General features: G+C 38.6%; 1 protein-coding gene and 1 pseudogene across 4 annotated transcripts in view; both read left to right on the forward strand.

Annotated features, from left to right (window-relative positions):
- Positions 1-21,838, forward strand: part of TTBK2 (tau tubulin kinase 2) — a 150,662-nt gene that overhangs the window by 25,081 nt on the left and 103,743 nt on the right. For 3 of the 4 annotated variants that reach the window (XM_054513569.2, XM_045900257.3, XM_064570584.1), the window contains 2 exons: positions 9,000-9,135; positions 13,351-13,498. In XM_054513569.2, coding sequence (XP_054369544.1) covers positions 9,067-9,135; positions 13,351-13,498 — 217 coding nt within the window. In that variant the 5' untranslated portion in view covers positions 9,000-9,066. Of the gene's footprint in view, positions 1-8,999; positions 9,136-13,350; positions 13,499-21,838 lie in introns of those variants that run through there. The other variant, XM_045900258.3, reaches the window with a different exon arrangement.
- Positions 17,864-20,410, forward strand: LOC123861293 (heat shock protein HSP 90-alpha-like; annotated as a pseudogene).

Below are 21,838 nucleotides of genomic sequence, written 5' to 3' on the forward strand. Positions count from 1 at the left end.
CAAACATTTTCTCCCATTCTGTAGTTTGTCTTTTCATTTTCTTAATAGTGTCTTTCACAGAGTAAAAGTTTTTAATTTTGGTGAAGTTCAGTTTATCAGTTTTTTCTTCTTCTGTGAATTGTGCTTTAGTATTCTGTCCTAAACTCTTTGCACAAAGATTGGCTCACAAGTTTATTTCTAAAACTTTTATATTTTACATTTAGATCTGTGATACATTCTGAGGTAAATTCTGTATAAGGTGTGAGGTTTAGATTGAGGTTAAGTGTTTTACATCTGGATATACAATTGTTCCAACACTATTTGTTAGAAATTCTGTCTTTTCTCTGTTGAATGGCTTTTGTGTCTTTGTCAAATATCAGCTGGAATAGGCAAATCCATAGACACAGTAAGTAGATTAGTGATTGCCAGGGGCTGAGGGAAGGAGGGAATAGAGAGTGACAGCTAATAGTGGGGGTTTCTTCTGGAGCTGGTGAAAATGCTCTAAATTAGATAGTGGCGATGATTATACAACCTTGTGAATATTCTACAGATCACTGAGTTGTATATTTTAAAATGATGGATTTTATGGTATGTGAATTATATCTAAATTTTTTAAAAGTTAAAAATTTAATTGACCGGGGCACCTGCGTACCTCAGCCGGTTAAGTGTCTGACTCTTGATTTCAGCTCAGGTCATGATGTCAGGGTCGTAGATCAAGCCCTGCATTGGGCTCTGTGTTCAGCGGGAGTCTGCTTGGGGTTCTCTCTCTCTCTTTCCCTCTGCTCCTCCCTGCGTGTGCTCTCTTTCTCTCAAATAAATAAATAAGTCTTAAAAGAAATTTAATTGACCATATTTGTGTGGGTTTATTTCCGGACTCTTTATTCTATTTCATTTATCTCTATATATGTCCATTCCTTGCCAGTAACATACTGGCTTGATTACTGTAAACTTATATCGTTAAGTCCTAAAATCATGCAGTGTGATTCCTCTGACTTTATTATTACTTTTCAAAAATGTTTTGGGTATTTTAGTTCCTTTGCCTATCCACATAAATTTACAATCAGCTTGTCTATATAGGGCCTTTTGCTTGGATTTCAACTGAAATTTTGTTAAATCTGTTCATCAGTTCAAGGAACTTTTTTAAAGATGCCCTTTATCAGGTTAAGAAAATTACTTTCTAGGGGCACCTGGGTGGTTTAGTTGGTTTGAGCGTTGCACTCTTGGTTTTGGCTCAGGTCATGATCTCGGGGTTATGAGATCCAGCCCTGAGTTGGCTCCTTGTTCAGCAGGGAGTCTGCTTGAGATTTCTCCCTCTCTCCCTCTGCCTACTCCCCCACCCCCTGCACATGCACTCTTTCTCTCTCTCAAATAAATAAATCTTAAAAAAAAGAAAATTCCCTTCTATTCCTAGTTTACTGAGAATTTATATCATGAATGACTGTTGAGTTTTGTCAAAAGCTTCTCACATCAAATGATAGATTGTGTGGTTTCTTTTTTAGACTATGAATCTGATGGATATATGAATTGATTTTTGAATATTGAACCAGTTTTGTTCACTCAGGATAAATCACATGGTGGTTAGAGTGTCTTCTTTTTATGTATTGCTGGATTTAATTTGCTAATATTTTGTTGAGAATTTTTGTATCTGTGTTCATGAGAAAGATTGCTCTGTTATTTGTATTGTTTTTGTTTTTATTTTTTGTTTTTATTTTATTGTTTTTATTTATTTTATTTTATTTTTATTTTTATAAAATTTCCACACCAGGCATTACATTTTTTCCCCCTAGTTTTATGACTGGTTTTGATGATGGGGTAATGCTGGCCTCATAAATGATTTGGCAAATGTTTCCTTTCCTTCTTTTTCTAGAAGAGATTTATAGATTTGTTTTATTTTTTCTTTAAATGTTTGAATGTGGTAGGAGTGCCTGGGTGGCTCAATCAGTTACGTGTCGACTCTTCATTTCGGCTCAGGCATGGTCTCACAGTTGTGAGATTGAGCCCTGAGTTGGGCTCCAAGCTGGGTGTGAAGCCTACTCAAGATTCTCTTACTCCCTCTCCCTGTGCGCCGCCCCCAAATGTTTGAATATGGTAGAATTTGTCATTGGGGGGAAAAAAATCTCTGGGCCCAGAGATTCTTTTTTGGGACGGTTTTAAATTATGGATTCAATTTTTTTAGTAGGACTATTCAGGCTCTTCCGTTTATCTTGGGTGAATTGTTGTGTTTATGGTTTTTGATGAGTTGCTCCGTTGTTGTCTGGTTTATGTGTATAGTGTTCTTCATATGTCCTTCATTATACTTTTTTTTCCAATTTTATTTTGTTATGTTAATCACCATACATTACATCATTAGTTTTTGATGTAGTATTCCATGATTCATTGTTTGCTCCATTCATTATACTTTTAATGTTTGTGGAGTCTATAGTGATAATTCCTGTTTCATTCCTAATATTGATAATTTGTGTATTCTCTCTTGGCAGTTTTTCTTTCTTTTTTTTTTTTTTCATTTTTTTATTCTTATGTTAATCCCCATACATTACATCATTAGTTTTAGATGAAGTGTTCCATGATTCATTGTTTGTGCACAACACCCAGTGCTCCATGCAGAATGTGCCCTCCTCAATACCCACCACCAGGCTAACCCATCCTCCCACCCCCCTCCCCTCTAGAACCCTGTTTGTTTTTCAGAGTCCATCGTCTCTCATGGTTCGTCTACCCCTCCGATTTCCCCCGCTTCATTCTTCCCCTCCCGCTACCTTCTTCTTCTTCTTCTTTTTTTTTTTCCTTAACATATATTGCATTATTTGTTTCAGAGGTACAGATCTGAGATTCAACAGTCTTGCACAATTCACAGCGCTTACCAGAGCACATACCCTCCCCAGTGTCTATCACCCAGTCACCCCATCCCTCCCACCCCAACCCCCACTCCAACAACACTCAGTTTGTTTCCTGCGATTAAGAATTCCTCATATCGGTGAGATCATATGATACATGTCTTTCTCTGTTTGACTTATTTCACTCAACATAATACCCTCCAGTTCCATCCACGTCGTTGCAAATGGCGAGATCTCATTCCTTTTGATGGCTGCATAATATTCCATTGTATATATATATACCACATCTTCTTTATCCATTCATCTGTCGATGGACATCTTGGCTCTTTCCACAGTTTGGCTATTGTGGACATTGCTGCTATAAACATCGGGGTGCACGTACCCCTTCGGATCCCTACTTTTGTATCTTTGGGGTAAATACCCAGTAGTGCAATTGCTGGATCATATGGTAGCTCTATTTTCAACTTTTTGAGGAACCTCCATACAGTTTTCCAGAGTGGCTGCACCAGTTTGCATTCCCACCAACAGTGTAGGAGGGTCCCTTTCTCTGCATCCCCGCCAACATCTGTCGTTTCCTGACTTGTTAATTTTAGCCATTCTGACTGGTGTGAGGTGGTATCTCATGGAGGTTTTGATTTGGATTTCCCTGATGCCGAGCGATATTGAGCACTTTTTCATGTGTCTGTTGGCCATTTGGATGTCTTCTTTGGAAAAATGTCTGTTCATGTCTTCTGCCCATTTCTTGATTGGATTCTTTGTTCTTTGGGTGTTGAGTTTGATGAGTTCTTTATAGATTTTGGATACTAGCCCTTTATCTGATATGTCATTTGCAAATATCTTCTCCCATTCTGTTGGTTGTCTTTTGGTTTTGTTAACTGTTTCCTTTGCTTTGCAAAAGCTTTTTATCTTGATGAAGTCCCAATAGTTCATTTTTGCCCTTGCTTCTCTTGCCTTTGGCGATGTTTCTAGGAAGAAGTTGCTTCGGCTGAGGTCAAAGAGGTTGTTGCCTGTGTTCTCCTTTAGGATTTTGATGGACTCCTGTCTCACATTGAGGTCTTCAACCATTTGGAGTCTATTTTTGTGTGTGGTGTAAGGAAGTGGTCCAGTTTCATTCTTCTGCATGTGTCTATCCAATTTTCCCAACACCATTTGTTGAAGAGACTGTCTTTGTTCCATTGGACATTCTTTCCCGCTTTGTCGAAGATTAGTTGACCATAGAGTTGAGGGTCCATTTCTGGGCTCTCTATTCTGTTCCATTGATCTATGTGTCTGTTTTTGTGCCAGTACCATGCTGTCTTGATGATGACAGCTTTGTAATAGAGCTTGAAGTCCGGAATTGTGATGCCACCGGCTTTGCTTTTCTTTTTCAATATTCCTCTGGCTATGCGGGGTCTTTTCTGGTTCCATACAAATTTTAGGATTATTTGTTCCATTTCTTTGAAAAAAGTGGATGGTATTTTGATGGGGATTGCATTGAATGTGTAGATTGCTCTAGGTAGCATTGACATCTTCACAATATTTGTTCTTCCAATCCATGAGCATGGAACGTTTTTCCGTTTCTTTGTGTCTTCCTCAATTTCTTTCATGAGTATTTTATAGTTTTCTGAGTACAGATCCTTTGTCTCTTTGGTTAGATTTATTCCTAGGTATCTTATGGTTTTGGGTGCAATTGTAAATGGGATCGACTCCTTAATTTCTCTTTCTTCTGTCTTGTTGTTGGTGTATAGGAATGCCACTGACTTCTGTGCATTGATTTTATATCCTGCCACTTTACTGAATTCCTGTATGATTTCTAGCAGTTTTGGGGTGGAGTCTTTTGGGTTTTCCACATAAAGTATCATATCATGGCAGTTTTTCTTTTTTTAAAATATTTTTATTTATTTGTGTGAGAGAGAGAGAACACAGGCAGGGAGAGCAACAGGCAGAGGGAGAGGGAGAAGCAGGCTCCCAGCCGAGCAGGGACCCTGATGCAGGGCTCAATCCCAGAACCCTGGGATCATGACCTGAGCCACCCAGGTCTGAATGTTTTTTTTTAATTTTTTAAAAAAATTATTTATTGAGAGAGAGAGAACATGAGCCAGGGCAGAGGCAGAGGGAGAAGCAGGCTCTCCAGTGAGCTGGGAGCCTGATGTGGGGCTCCATCCCAGGACCCTGAGATCATGACCTGAGCCGAAGGCAGATGCTTAACGACTGAGCCACCCAGGTGCCCCTATAGTTAAGTCTTTTATGGTTTGCCTCCCTCTGGTTGTATCTAATTTTTCCTTCTCTTCCCCTATGTTCATATCTTTGTCTCCTAAATTTCACATGAGTGAAATCATATGATATTGTCTTTCTCTGATTGACTTATTTTGCTTAGCATAATACAGCCTGGTTCTATCCATGTTGTTACAAATGGCATGATTTCATTCTTCTTGATGGCTGAGTAATATTCCATTGTGTATATATACCACATCTTCTTTATCCATTCATCAGTCGATGGACATTTGGGCTCTTTCCATGCTTGGGCTATTGTTGATAGTGCTGCTATAAATATTGGGGTGCGGGCGCCTGGGTGGCTCAGTCGTTAAGCATCTGCCTTCGGCTCAGGTCATGATCCCAGGGTCCTGGGATCGAGTCCCACATCGGGCTCCCTGCTCGGCAGGAAGCCTGCTTCTCCCTCTCCCACTCCCCCTGCTTGTGTTCCTGCTCTCACTATCTCTCTCTCTGTCAAATAAATAAATAAAATCTTTAAAAATAAATAAATAATAAATAAATAAATAAATAAATAAATATTGGGGTGCATGTGCCCCTTCAAATCAGTACTTTTGTATCCTTTAGATAAATACCTACTAGTGCAATTGCTGGGTCATAGGGCAGTTCTATTTTTAGCTTTCTGAGGAACCTCCATACTGTTCTCCAGAGTGGCTGCACCAGTTTGCATTCCCACCAACAGTGTAAGAGGGTTCCCCTTTCTCCACATCCTTGTGCATGGCCAATGATTTAATCACACATGCCTGTGTAATGAAATCTTGATATTAAAAACCCTGAACAACAAGGCTCAAGGAGCTTCCTGGTTAGTGAACATGTGTACTGAGAGGGTGGCACACCCTAACTGCACAAGGACAGAAACTCCTGTGGTTGGAACCCTTACCGACCTGCCCAGTGTACCTCTTCATCTGACTGTTCATTTGTATCTTTTTTTTTTTTTTAGATTTTATTTATTTATTTGTCAGAGAGAGACAGAGCACAAGCAGGGAGAGAGGCAGGCAGAGGGAGAAGCAGGCTCCCCGCTGAGCAAGGAGCCCAATGCGGGACTCGATCCCAGGACCCTGGGATTATGACCTGAGCCGAAGGCAGACGCTTAACCGACTGAGCCACCCAGGCGTCCCCATTTGTATCTTTTATAATAAAATGGTAATCCTAGATATAACACTTTCATTAGTTCTGTGAGTTCTTCTAGCAAATTATTAAACCTGTGAGAAGCTCCACATTTGTAGCCAGCCAGGCAAAGCATGTGTGGCTTTGGGACACCCAGGACTTATGGCTATACTCTGAAATTTGTGCAATCTTGTGGGACTAAGTCCCTTAACCTGTAGGGTCTTCACTGATTCTGAGTAGTTAGTGTCAGAATTGAACTGAATTGTAGGATACCCCATTGGTGTCAGAGACCTGAAACAGAGCAACCCATCAACCAAATGAAATTAACACTTAAAGACACTCAACCCGGGGCACCTGGGTGGCTCAGTTGGTTGAGCAGCTGACTCCTGGTTTCAGCTCAGGTCGTCCTGGGATCTAGCCCCGTGTCGGGCTCTGCACTTGGTGAGGAGTCTGCTTGTGAACTTTCTCTCACCATCTCCCTCTGCCCCTCGCCCAGCTTGCTCTCTCTCTAAAATCAATCAATCAGTCTTTATTTTTTTTATTATGTTCAGTTAGCCACTGTATAGTACATTATTAGTTTTCGATGTGGTATTCAGTGGTTCATTCGTTGCATATAACACCCAGTGCTCATCATAGCATGTGCCCTCCTTAATACCCATCACCCTGTTACCCCATCTCCACATCCCCCTCCCCTCTGAAACCCTCTGTTTCCTGGGGTCCATAGTCTCTTATGGTTCGTCTTCCCCTCTGATTTCCCCCCCTTCAGATTTCCCTCCCTTCCCCTATGGTCCTCTGTGCTTATTGCCTATGTTCCACATATGAGTGAAACCGTATGATAATTGTCTTTTCTGCTTGACTTACTTCACTTAGCATAATCCCCTCCACTTCCATCCATGTCGATGTAAATGGTGGGTATTCATCCTTTCTGATGGCTGAATAATATTCCATTGTATATATGTACCATATCTTCTTTATCCATTCATCTGTTGAAGGGCATCTCGGCTCCTTCCATAGTTTGGCTATCATGGACGTTGCTGCTATGAACATTGGGGTGCATGTGCCCCTTCTTTTTACTACGTCTGTATCTCTGGGGTAAATACCTAGTAGCAATTGCTGGGTCTTAGGGTAGCTCTATTTTTAATGTCTTGAGGAACCTCTATACTGCTTTCCAGAGTGGCTGCACCAGTTTTCATTCCCACCAACAGTGTAAGAGGGTTCCCCTTTCTCCACATCCTCACCAACACTTGTTTCCTGTCTTGTTAATTTTTGCCATTCTAACTGGTGTAAGGTGGTATCTCATTGTAGTTTTGATTTGTATTTCCCTGATGGAGTCTGATTTCTTTTAATAGGAAATGATATTTAAAGTCCACAATCTGAAGGCAGGGGTATTCATTGCTACTGGGTTATCATTGCTATTAGGCCTTTTTAGGCCATTCCTCATGCCAAATCTCTTATCATAATTTCTTGATTGTCTGATACTTGTTACATGGTTCCTAGGGGCATTTCCTGGGAATACTGTTCTTTGAGTTCTGTTTTTCATAACCATTTGTTTCCTTTAGCCATGAAAGTTAGTTTGGCTATATAGAACATCCTTGGCTTACATTTTATTTCCTTGGGTATTTAAATATATAATTTCATTGTCTGCTGGTGTAAACTGTTTGTGCCAATGTCTGTTGTTGGTCATTGCCAATGTCTTTTTGTCTTTCCCTTCTAAGTTATTTGGACTTACTGCACAGATGCCAATGAAATGTTTTTCCCCTTAAAATCCAGTAGTTTTATGAGACTGTGTGTTGATGTTAATCTTCTGAGTTGTTTTCCCAGGTATGTGATATACCATTTCAATATGCAGATTTAGCCTTTTTTTAGATTTCCAGAAATTTTTTGAATTATAGTGGCTAGTATTTATTTCATAGCATGGGTTTTCTTTTTGGGGGCCTCCTAGAATATCTATTTGTATTTACTTTGCCTTTTATTTATCACTTTTACTTTTAAATTTCTGTTTAATTTTTTTTCTCTTTTTTTCTCCCTTATTTGTATGGTGTCTTCTCTCATGTCTCTTCTAGTTGAGTCTTCATTTCTGATCCTTTTCTGAGTTAGCTCAGATTTCTTTTTATGTCTTCCTGTTGTCTAGCTTTCTCATGTAAGGGCTTTTCTAATTACAATTTATGTTGTTTTAAAGCTTTTTAAAAAAAGTTTCTTTTAGTTTGTTCTATAACGTAAAGTTAAAGTTTTCATCTCCTTTAGGCCAGATTTTTCTGCTGTATTTTCATTTTCTATAGGTATGCTATTCATATGACTATCCTCTTTTTCTTAAAGTATTGGAATTGATCAACTGCCCTTTTCTGTGGCTCATGTTTATTTTTGTGCACTTGAATGCATTATGTACAATATGTAACGTTAAAATTTTATTAGCTCTGGATGATGTTAAGCTCTAAGTTACAACCTATTAAACTATAAGGTGTTGTAAGTAAGTTAGGCACCATGTCTTTTTCTTTAGCAAGATGTTGTAGTTAGGACAGTGGTCTGTCTTGGTCAGTTGCCATTGATACCATGATTGCTCTATAGTCTAGCAATCTCAGTGATTGAAATTATATCTTTGTTGTAACGTAATGTCTTTGTAATATCTAGCTATTTCAGGGGCATCTGTAATGGAAAGATAAGTACTTTTATATGCACTAAACAGATTTTGAACCTGAGTTTTGTGGGGTTTTTACCCGTCTTCCAACAAAGCAACCTAATTAATGTATAGAACTAGTAGTGCTACTTGGCCCTGGGAATGTTTGTGTTACTTAATGAGCCCTGATATGCTGCTGCTGTTTTGTTTTGTTTTAGGTTAAATGGAAACCATCGTTGGGAGCTGGTTGCTTGTGTAGCCGTTTTATCACATCAGTGAATTGCAATGAGTGGAGGAGGAGAGCAACCGGATATTCTCAGTGTTGGAATCCTGGTCAAAGAAAGATGGAAAGTGGTGGGTACACACCTTAGAGAGAGAGGGAGAAAATGTCAGGGGATAATTTTTGGTATAGAAAATAATACATATATTGCATATATGCCTAAAGCATATTTTCAGTTATTTTCCTGTGATTTAGTCCTGTTTACACCATAATTCTTGCTTTATATTGTAGTAAATGTTGCTAACCTCTGATAGCTAATATTGAGTAAAGTAGAAAAAAATGTACTTAGGGAAAGACAAACCAACAAAAAAAATAGCGTACAATGAACTTCTCTTTTTAAAAATTTTTGAACTTTTTATTAAGGAAAATTGTAAGCATACATAAAAATAGCGAGACTGATTTAATGAAGCTTTATGTACTCATGCCCCAGCTTAAAGTTATCATTTTATAGTCAATCTTGTTTTCTCTTTAACCTCCCTCTGAGAATATTTTGAAGCAAATCTTTTACCTTAGCATTTCTTCTGTATGTATTTCAGTTATGTATCTCTAAAGGATAAAAATTCTTTTAAAAATGTAATCATAATAATATCACACCTAAAAAAGTAATAATTTTTTAATATCGTTAAGTATCCTTTCAACTTCCACATTTCCCCTATTGTAAATTATTTTTAATGGTTTGAATCATATCCAAGTAAAGCCTGGGTATTGCAGTTGGTTGACATCACTTAAGTTTCTTTTAATTTCTAGATTTCTTTTCATCTTTCTTTTTTTCCTTGCTGTTTTTTTAATTGAAGAAAATAGGTCATTTGCCTGTAAAATTTCCCATAGTTTGGATTTTTCTGATTTCTTCCATATGGCATTAACATGTTTCTCTGTCTCATATGTTTTATGTAAGTTGATATTTATTGAGGCTCAATTAGATCTGAGTTCAGGTTTGTTTATTGAGGTGGCATTTTTTTTCCATAAAGGGTATTGTGAACTGTCAGTACGAGGCCAACATGTCTTATCACCCATTAAGACATTGTGTGTCCTTTTGCCCATTGTCATTTTAGCACTATTGATCATTTTCTAGGTTTATTAATTGCAGATTGTGACATTCTGTCATTCCTTCATTATTTAGTTGAAGTACATCTACAAAGAGAAATTTCCTATCATCAGCTATTTGATTACCCTGAGATACATTTCGATTAGGGAAATAGAATAAATATTTAATTCTGTTTCTTAATTTATCAGTTTTCAGAATAACGAATTGGCTCCCTAGCATTTTCTGAAAGTGACCAGTGAGATTTTTAAAAATATACAATTAAGAATTCATGGATTTAAACATATTTCATGTGTTTCAGTCAGTTGTAGTTATTACCCTTATTGATTCCCAGATTGTCTCATTTCACTGGGGGACACCCTTCACGTTGTCTCTTGAGTCTTTTCAACATGATCCTAATAATAGTCTTTTAAAGTCTTCCTTGCCCGAGACCTGGAATCTGCCATCTTTCCTTCTCTTAAAGGAACAAATTTTGTTTTAGATATATTTAAATATATATTTTATTGCTACCCATTCTTTTATTAAAGTTTTGTTCCATTAGCAGGTTTAGCAAAGTTATTTTAGTGGTGTCCTTACTCTATCACAGATTGGAAAAAGAAGATTCTTCCTTTAGAAATATAAATGTTGTGTCTGGGTTACAGTGTTTTACCAATTAGGCAAATCAGTAGGCTTTGAAAATTTACTTGAGTAAATATAAGAACCATGTTGCCATCATGGATTAATACAGAGAAATTCCAACAATTAGTAGTCTTTTATGTAAGTCAGGAATGAGAGTTTCTTCGGTGAGCGCTTTGTATTAAGTGCTGTGATAAAGTTTGGCCATTTCCAGTAGACATATCAAAAGGTGACAAATGAAACTAGGCCTGGCATAGTTGCTCTGTCCAGATAATTAGAGCTAATGTATGTATGTAACATGTCCCCCAAATTTGGGAGGCATAGTGGCATTTTAGTAAGAAATCACAGGCTCATTATTACGGATGGTGTTTTGGTTACTACCATTATGAACAAACTACCTCCAAAAACTCAACAACTCAACAAACTACCCTTTATAGGCTTAAAAGAATTTTTAATTTGCTTACAATTTTGTGGATTAGGAATTTGAGAAGAGTTTGCTTGGGTGGTTGGTCTCTTAACCATGTAGCACTTGCAGGATTGTGTGGGTTAGAGGATCTACTCCCAAATGGCTTGTTTGGTGACTCGGAGGCCCTTCGTTCCCTTACTCAACCCGCTTCATCCCTGGTAGCTTCTTTTCTAGGCCCTCTCCACAGGTCTGTGGCTTCTCAGGATGGTCAGACTTTTTACATGGTAGCTGGCTTTTGAGAGACTGGAAACAGTAGCTGCAAGGCTATTAAGGGCTATTCTCAGGGCTGGTGCAGAATTACTTTGCTGTGTTCTGTTGGTCAAAGCAGTCACAAGATTTACCCAGATTTAAGGGGGTGGGGAATGGACTCTGCTTCTTGATGGGTGAGCGTCAAGGTCAAACTGAAGAAGAGCAAAAGGGATGGTTGATATTGTTGTGATCATCTTTGGAAAAGAAAGTCTGCCATTTACCTCTATACTTTCCCTAATCTGCATACCCTTATCATACTAAACTGTCTCTAGCTCTTTGCCTTGTAAGAATTGATGATGTCTTAGTGCTTTGCCAAGTTCAATAAAAAATATTGATGTTCCACTATTGTTGAAATGACTTAAGAATAGACCAAGGAGCAAAATCATTACTTTGGTGTAGATTTTTTGTTCTGTCATTTGGTAAGGTTTTTTTGTGAGGTAAAACATGAAGTTACCTCGCACCACAGTCCGTAATTAGAGAGATGTCTCTTTTGTACTGTTTATGAGTTTTTAAAGTTACACTAGGCTTTGTTTAATGGATAAATGTTAAGAATCCTAAGTATCGCTCAGGGCCCAACAAAAAACTGTTTAACTGAAATGAAGTTCTGGAACTTTATTTTAATCCTGAGTTCATACTGGAGCTCCTCGGGGTATCTCTTCCCATCACCCAACTGGAATAAAGGATTATGGCTCTTTATACAAAGCATTGAATAGCTATTTAGCAATAATTATGTAGTTACCACTTAGCCACTTGCTACAGGGGAAACAAAAAAATAGAAAGGAGTGGCTCTCTCTGAAGAAGCTTAGTTTCACTGTATGGGGCTAGGACATTGACAGTGGAAAGTTAAAAAACAGTACAGTGTATTAATATAAGTAATATCTGAGGTGTTTAGCCTAGTGAAATGATTAATTAAATGCTTAAGCAAATAATTCCTATAGAAATTCAGAAGATAGATAAATCAGCCTGGAGGCAGTAATCAGTACAGACCCAGTGTTGAAAGAAGTAGAACTTCAGGTGAGTCCTCTGGGGTGGTTAGGATTTAGGACCTTGTGCCTCTAGTGATGACTTGTGCATTATATCACATCCTAGTTGTTTGATAATGTGGAAAAGAGAAGACTTTCAGGAAATGGAAGAAGGCTGATTCCATGCTGTATCTAACTTGAAGTATATTATCCACCTTGGTGCTTGTAGCCCTGTAGGTTCAGTTGTCACTGACACTTGAGAATTTGCTTATATTACTCAAAGATCCTGGTATTCTTCGGTTAAGCTAACACATTTTATCAGGAAGGATAGTAAGTGTTGGTTTAAAGTGTTTTATTTGATTAGAGTTCAGTATTTGAGCATATGGTTAGAAAGCAAACTCTGGGATAGCTTAGAACAGGAGGTTTCTGTCTCTTCTTTGGAGCCGGCTGGGTGTCTCAGGGGGAGGATGAGTGGTGCTGCGAGGGCTGGGCTCTGGTTGCCCCACTCCCATCTCCCCACATACACATCCCAGCTGGGTTCCAGATAAGATTTCACTTGGCAAAAAGACTTCATGGTTTAAAAAGTCTTCAAATGATTGCCTTAGAATTAAAATAACATGTGGTTGTTGAGGGACGTTTGTGGGAAGTGAAACTTTCAGATACTGCACTTTTTTGTGACCTTTTTGATGCTGGCTGTAGATTAAATTTTAAAATTGTCTGTGGCTAAAATAATTTCATTACCTTTTGTGGCAAAACTGGGAAAAGGTTTTGATGCTGTTTCTAGGCATTTGTTTTCTTCTTGGCATATGTATAATTAATTTAACAATATTGAGATCTTTTATCCTCAAATAGGGATAGTAAAATTATATATATATTTTTAATATAAGAGATGAATTGATTTCCGATTAGAATGTTCTAGTAATTGTATGTGTGTATGTTCTTATTTCCTGTGCAGTTGAGGAAGATTGGGGGTGGGGGCTTTGGAGAAATTTACGATGCCTTGGACATGCTTACCAGGGAAAATGTTGCACTGAAGGTAGAATCAGCTCAACAACCAAAACAAGTTCTGAAAATGGAGGTGGCTGTATTGAAGAAACTACAAGGTAAGCTGCTTTGTATGATATGCCAGACAGCTTATAATTTATTGTTATCTTTCTGAACCTCATTACATCCTTTCACTATTGACTGAATAATCAGGTGTCAGCTCAGTATAAACAATGCTTAGCATTTTTCTCTTTGAAATTTTCTCACTAGCTTGTAGTAGTAGAAATATTAATTGCTTAGGCTAATTGGACTGTGGGAATTCCTTTTCATGGTGAGTAAGGATGAGAGAGTGAATTAGCTGAAACATTCTACTTTAGAATGTTATGGTAAAAATTTGCCTTCTTTTATTAAACCACTAAACATGAATACCTCTGAGTTGTTTCTACCCATGTTGTTGGAGGTAAATATGCTTTATTCACATTAAGAAAGCTGCCTTCAAATCACACTGCAGGGTTGATTAAAAATAATAGTATTTGTTATGTGATTTCATTAACTTCAAATTCATAGAGTAACTTTTTCTGGCCCTGTTGTCATTTTTGAGATCTGTTTTACTACTTGGGTTCCTATTTTTTACTACAAGGATAAATAACTTTTTTTCTCACTTTAACCCAGTGATGTAAAACCCTGAATATATTGCTAGTTTGTATTCATCTTTGTATTTTCAGTTTAATGATATAATCTGATATTACTCGTATTTAAATATTTTATCTGAATCAAAATTAGATGATTGGCACATTAAATGATCTTGTTAAGTTCTTGAAGGTTTGATATTGTTATGGGACATTCATTAGTATCTAAAGAAATTTAATACTAACATAGAGCAAAAGAAGTCGCTGGATTTAGTAGAAATAACTGTAGCTGGTAGAAATAGCAAGCACAAAATGCTGTGTAGCCTAGGACCTTCAAATTCATGGCTGTGTAGTCTCTAGGGTAAATGTGCTCTCGTTGTGAATTACTGATGTTTGAAATTCTAGTGAACTAGTTTGTGTTAAGTTGATGAAATGTGTATTATGTATCCTGGCATTGTCTGTTCTTTTAATCATTGTCCTTTGCCTAAGCTTTCTCATTATCCAGGTTTCTCTACCAATTGGCTCATCATTTGATTAGAGCCTGATGCTAATAAAATTATAGATCTGTTTAATAGTTATTTTTAGCCCAAACTTAGGTTTCCCAAAACATGGGAAATGAGGAAGGCAGTGGATAGATCAACACCTATTGTCACTACTAGGAAAAGTGTAACTCGAAAAGGAAGAATAGGGGAAAAGATGGCGCTCCCTTTTTTTTTCACCTTTTCTCCTTACTCCGTATTTCTTTGGAGCTGTTCTCAGCTCAGTGACATAGAGGCCACAAATAGGTGCAGCTGGAGCTACCAATTCCTGGTTTGCACAGATCCTAGGAGATCTGTTTGACTCTCAGACGAGCCCGTAAGGGATATGTCAGCATCAGTGTGGCCTGGAGCATGCCACTTCACCTTTCTCCTGCTTGGCCCTGAGGAAATGCTTCCAGGTGAGGCAGGATACAGCTCCATAGCCCTTTCTGTAGGTTCTCTGGCCTATTTTGGCTTTGATTTACCCAGGATTCTATGGGATAAAGCTTGAAGATAACTCCAGTGGATGAATTGGAGACCTTAGGATGCTAAGTCTCTCCTTCTATTTTATCCTTCATACTATTAACTAAAATGTTTCTCCTACCTACTTATAACTACATCCTACTCCTCACAAGTCTTCACTTTTCAAAAACAAACAGGTTTTTATCTTCTGGTCTGTATTTCTTCTTCTTCTTTTTTTTTTTTAAAGTTTTTATTTTAATTCCATGGCGTGTATTTCAGTGAGGCAGCCCTTGACTCTTTTCTTGGCTTCCTAACTTATGCCTTCTGCATATTGAATGCCTCACAACTTATTTTGGTTGAGGGTGCTTTAGAATCTGGGTCTTTTTGAGAACATTTTATGGGACTGACTTAGGCTTGCCTCCTTTTGGCATAATGACTTCTTACTGGCCCCAATAAAAAGGCTAAGTGTGTAAGAGAAGATATATAACCAGAGACTAACTCTTTAAAGGATTGGTTTTATTTATTTATTTATTTATTTATTTATTTATTTATTTATTTATTTATAAAAGATTTTAATTTTTTATTTGACAGAGAGAGACACAGCAAGAGAGGGAACACAAGCAGGGGGAGTGGGAGAGGGAGAAGCAGGCGTCCTGCCAAGCAGGGAGCCTGATGCGGGGCTCGATCCCAGGACCCTGAGATCATAACTTGAGCCGAAGGCAGGCGCTTAACAACTGAGCCACCCAGGCGCCCCGATTGGTTGGTTTTAAACTGATGTTCAGGGCGCTAGGTGGTGCAATCAGTTAAACATCACACTCTTGGTTTCCACTCAGGTTGTGTCCTCAGGGTCATCTCTCTCCCTCTCCTTCTGCCCCTCCCCCTGTGCATGCAAGCTTGCATGTGCATGCTCACTCTCTCTCAAATAAACCTTTAAATTGATGCTCAGTTTTTGATAGGTGATATAAGGATTTGCTTCTTTACAAGATAAAAAGATATTTTATGATGAATTTAGCCAGAACCCTAAGTTTTGTTCTTTGTCTTTTTTTTTTTTTAAAGATTTTATTTATTTATTTGAGAGAGAGAATGAGAGAGAGAGAGAGAGCATGAGAGGGGGAGGGTCAGAGGGAGAAGCAGACCCCCTGCTGAGCAGGCAGCCCGATGCGGGACTCGATCCAGGGACTCCAGGATCATGACCTGAGCCGAAGGCAGTCGCTTAACCAACTGAGCCACCCAGGCGCCCAAGTTTTGTTCTTTGTAATAAATCAGTTTCCCTTTTCAAAATTCTCACTGTTTTTTCCTGGATTCCCTCAGTTCTCAGTTTTCTCTCAGTCATTCCTGTACTTGCTAACCTTAGACTGCCTCAGCTCATGTATAACTCTGATTACTAGTATGATCCTGTCTCATTGGCTTTGAAGTGTGATGCCTTATTAGCATTTTACCCCATGTTTTCTTCTAAATGACCTCCCCTATGCTGCTACCTCAGATTACTCTCTTATCACAACTTTCTGAACCACTCTGGATGTACCTACAATTCTCTATTGAATCAAGTTAGACTCCTGAATTATATTTGGTTTTTACAAATGTGTTTGAATGTGTTAGTCACTACTAAAGGAAACAAACAGTAAGAGACTCTTAAATATAGAGAACAAACTGAGGATTGCTGGAGGGGTGGTGGGTGGGGGGATGGGATAATTGGGTGACGGACACTAAGGAGGGCACTTGATGTAATGAACACTGGGTGTTATATGCAACTGATGAATCACTAAATTCTATCCCAAAACTAATACTATACTATATGTGAACTGACTTGAGTTTACATAAAATCTTAAGAGAAAAAAAGACAACTAAACCATCTGTCTGTAGGCCTGTTAGGTAGTATTTCTCCTACACTTAGTTATTATTTTCTAAAGTATCCCTAGTACATAGAATCACAAAACATAATAAACTTTTCTTTTTATTAACATACATCTCTATGTATCCATTTATTTGTGTTTCCTCCTTGTCTCCATTTGGACTATACTGTCTTCACACCTTTGTCTTTCAGTTCATTTGCTTTGAAACTTGGAGCAAAGGGGATAATTGCCTCCCTAGGCTGTTAGATTCTTTTTTTCTTTCTTCTCTCGATAAGTGTTTTATGGTGATATCCTGGCTATCTTCACTTCTCCATTTTAATGAACTCTTGAGCTGTATCTCACCACACTGCTCATTTTTGTCTTTTTAATAAATACAGTTTTATTTTCAGTGCTGGTGTAAGAGGAAAAAAACTTCTGTCTTATGATTTCAAACTGAACACTAGTAATTCTGCAGTACCTGAGGAGCCTACCATCAATGCTGTTTAAAAAGATTCTTTTTATTTTTTCTAAAAGATTTTATTTATTTATTTGACGGAGAGAGACACAGCGAGAGAGGGAACACAAGCAGGGGGAGTGGGAGAGGGAGAAGCAGGCTTCCCGCCAAGCAGGGAGCCCAATGTGGGGCTCAGTCCCAGCACCCTGGGATCATGACCTGAGCCGAAGGCAGATAGTTAACGACTGAGCCACCCAGGCGCCCCTGTATAAGAAGATTCTTAACAAAATTTGATACATAGCTAGAATGCTGCAGCAAGACAGGCAAATCTTAAATTTGCTATTTTCCCTAATTTTTATTATGAAAAGTTTAAATATACACAAAAATGGAAATAATGATACAAAGAACATTCTTTGTACCCAGTACTCAACTTCAGTAAGTTATCAGCACTTGGCCAGTCTTGTTGCAGCTATATCCTGCTCATTCAACACTTTTTCCCACCTTGCTGGAGTATTTAAAAAGAAATGCTAAGGGGCTTCTTTGTCCTGGTGCTGTGTCGTCACGAAGCCCATGTCGTCCCTTAGCTGAGATGCCTGAGGAAACCCAGACCTAAGACCAGCCGATGGAGGAGAAGGAGGTTGAGACATTAACCTTTCAGGTGGAACTCACTCAGCTGATGTCCCTGATCATCAATACTTTCTACTCTAATAAAGAGATCTTTCTGAGGGAGCTTATTTCAGATTCATCAGATGCTTTGGACAAAATCAGATATGAAAGTTTGACAGATCCCAGTAAGCTAGATTCTGGGAAAGAGCTGCACATTAATCTCATTCCAAACCAAGATCGAACCCTCACTATGGTGGATACTGGGATTGGCATGACCAAGGCCAGTTTGATCAGTAACCTTGGTATTATCGCCAGATCTGGAACTAAAGTGTTCATGGAAGCCTTGCAGGCTGGTGCTTATTTCTATGATTGGCCAGTTTGGTGCCTGTTTGATTGCTGAGAAACTGACCATGATCACCAAACATAATGATGATGAGCAGTATGCCTAGGAGTCATCTGCAGAAGGATCGTTCACAGTTAGGACTGATACAGGTGAACCTGTGGGTCATGGAACAGAGGTTATCCTGTACCTGAAAGAAGACCAAACTGAGTACTTGAAGGAAAGAAGAATAAAGATGATTGTGAAAAAACACTCCCAATTTATTGGCTATACCATTACTCTTTTTGTGGAGAAGGAACGTGATAAAGAAGTCAATGATGATGAAGCTGAAGAAAAGGAAGAGAAAGAGGAAGAAAAAGAAAAGGAAGAAAAGGAGTCTGATGACAAACCTGAAATGCATGTTGGTTCTGATGAGGTGAAGGAAGAAAGGAAAGACGGTGACGAGAAAAAGAAAAAGATCAAGGAGAAGTACACTGGTCAAGAAGAACTGAACAAGAGAAAGCCTATTTGGATCAGAAATCCTGATGATATTACTAATAAAGAATTGGATAATTTTATAAGAGCTTGACCAATGAGTGGGAAGATCACTTAGAAGTGAAGCATTTTTCATTTGAAGGACAGTTGGAATTCAGAGCCCTTCTTTTTGTCCCAAGACATACTCCCTTTGACCTATTTGAAAACAAAGAAAAAGAACAACATTAAGTTGTATGTTCTGAGTTTTCATCATGGATAACTGCAAGGAGCTAATCCCTAATATCTGAATTCATCATTAGGGATGGGGTGGACTCTGAGGATCTTCCTTTAAATATTTCCCATGAGATGTTGCAGCAAAGCAAAATTTTTAAAAGTTATCAGAAAGAATTTGGTCAAAAGATGCTTAGAACTCTTCACTGAACTGACAGAAGACAGAACTACAAAAAGTTTTATGAGCATTTCTTTTTTTTTTTTAAGTAGGCTCCACACCCAGCATGGAGCCCGGTGTGGGGCTTGAACTCATGACCCTGAGATCAAAAGCCTGAACTGAGATCAAGAGTCAGACGTTTAACTGACTGAGTCACCCAGATGCCCCTATGAGCATTTCTCTAAAATATTAAGCTTGGGGGCGCTCCTGGGTGGCTCATTCATTTGAGCCTCTGACTCTTGATTTTGGCTCAGGTCATCATCTCAGGTTTGTGGGATCAAAACTCATGTCAGGCTCTGTGCTCACCGGGGAGTCTGCTTGGGATTATCTCTCCTTCTGCCCCATCCCCTCCTCACCACCAAAATAAATAAATAAAATTTAAAAAACATATTAAACTTGGAATACATGAAGACTTTCAGAATTGGAAGAAGCTTTCAGAGCTGTTAAGATACCACACATCTATTTCTGGTCATTAGATGGTTTCTCTCAAGGGCTATTGCACCAGAATGAAGGAATACCAGAAGCATATCTATTACATCACAGGTGAGACCAAGGACCAATAGCAAATTTGGCCTTTGTGGAATGTCTTTGGAAGCATGGCCTAGAAGTGATCTATATGATCGAGCCTATTGACAAGTACTGTGTCCAACAGCTGAAGGAATTTGAGGGGAAGACTGTAGTGTCTGTTATCAAAGAGGGCTTGGAACTTGCAGAAAATGAAGAAGAGAAAAAGAAACAGGAAGAGAAAAAAAGTTTGAAAATCTGTGCAAAATCATGAAGGATATCTTGGAGAAAAAAGTAGAAAAGGTGGTCGTGTCAAACTGGTGACATCCTCATGCTGCACTGTCACAAGCGCATGTGGCTGGATGGCAAATAAGGAAAGAATCATGAAGGCTCAAGCCATAGAGACAACTCAACCATGGGCTACATGGCAGCAAAGAAGCACCTGGAGATAAACTCTGACCACTCTGTGACTGAGACTTTACAGCAGAAGGCAAAATGACAAGAATGACAAGTCTGAAAGATGTGGTCATCCTGCTCTATGAGACTGTGCTTCTGTCTTCCAGCTTCAGTCTGGAAGATCCCCAGACACATGATAACAGGATGTACACCATGATCAAACTTGGTCATGGAATCGATGAAGATGACCCCACCGCTGATGATAGCTATGCTGCTGTGACAGGAAGAGATGCCACCTCTCAAAGGAGATGATGACATGTCATGCACAGAAGTAGACTAACCTCTGCCCCAAGGAGTACTTGTACATGTATACAATACTGTGTCTTTATTCCCTCTGATAATATATTTTCAAGGATGTTTTTCTTTATTTTTGTTGACATTTTAAAAATCTGTATGACATGACAATAACTACTTAAGGGGAAGATAAGGTTTCATTCTCTTTCTGATACTGTGATATTTAGGAACTAAAGCCCAGCTAGTTTTTCTTCTCTATAGTTTCATGTGGGCTTACTTTAACAGGACAAGGTAAAATTTGTTGTAAGATGTACGTAACCTAATGTTAACTGTGTGGTCTAAAGTGTTTAGCTATTGGGGAGAGGGGTGGGGGGATGGGTAAGCCTGGTGATGGGTATTGAGGAGGGCACGTATTGCATGGAGCACTGGGTGTTATACACAAACAATGAATCATGGAACATTACATCAAAAACTAATGATGAAATGTATGATGACTAACATAACATAATAAAATAAAATTTTTAAAAAAAAGTGTTTAGGGACGCCTGGGTAGCTCAGTCGGTTAAGCGTCTGCCTTCAGCTCAGGTCATGATCCCAGGAGATCGAGTCCCATATCGGGCTCCGTGCTCAGCGAGGAGCCTGCTTCTCCCTCTGCCTGCCGCTCCCCGTTGTGCGCATGCTTGCACTCTCTCTCTCTCTCGCTGACAAATAAATAAATAAAATCTTTAAAAAAAAAAAGTGTTTAGCTGTCAAGCGGATTCTTTAGTAAGACCAAATTTTTTGTCCCTGAAGTGTTCTGAGCTACACCTTGATGTTTAAAAGAAAAATATTGGTTAAAACAACTTTTATTTTCTAGGATCTACTTTTTAAATCTTATATCTCCTGTAGTTATGAAGTGCATGCATCAGGCCTCTAGAAACTAGTATGTTAAACTGAACCAACTTGATGGGAGTAACTATCTATAATAGGGTCTGTTTTCCAAAGAGCATTGTCTTTTTTTTTTTTTTTTAAGATTTTATTTTTTTGACAGAGAGATACAGCGAGAGAGGGAACACAAGCAGGGTGAGTGGGAGAGGGAGAAGCAGGCTTCCCACGGAGCAGGGAGCCCAATGTGGGGCTTGATCCCAGGACCCCGGGATCACGACCTGAGCCGAAGGCAGACGCTTAACGACTGAGCCACCCAGGCGCCCCAAAGAGCAATGTTTAGAGTAGCGAAGTTATAAGCCTACTTAGGTGTGTTGTGAAGCTGTTCAGAAAGTAAGCAAGTTTTGTGAGTGGAAATGTAGTGCTCAAGTCACAGTGTGCTTTAAAAGATTGTAACAGATACAAATGAACTTAAAAAAGAAATGCTAGACATTATATCATGTATAAATACTTCAGTATGTATCTCTACTTAATAGATAAGGGCTCCTTTTTTTAAATGAAAATATTCTTTATTACAGAGAGTCATGAATTACCAGCCAATTAGGGAATCTTGAGGTGGGGGTATTTGGAGATACATCAAAATTTGACAAGATATTACT

Source organism: Mirounga angustirostris, unplaced genomic scaffold (assembly GCF_029215605.1).
Source record: "Mirounga angustirostris isolate CCGP_5_RB_7025 unplaced genomic scaffold, mMirAng1.0.hap1 SCAF_9, whole genome shotgun sequence".
NCBI classification, from domain to species: Eukaryota; Metazoa; Chordata; class Mammalia; order Carnivora; family Phocidae; genus Mirounga; species Mirounga angustirostris.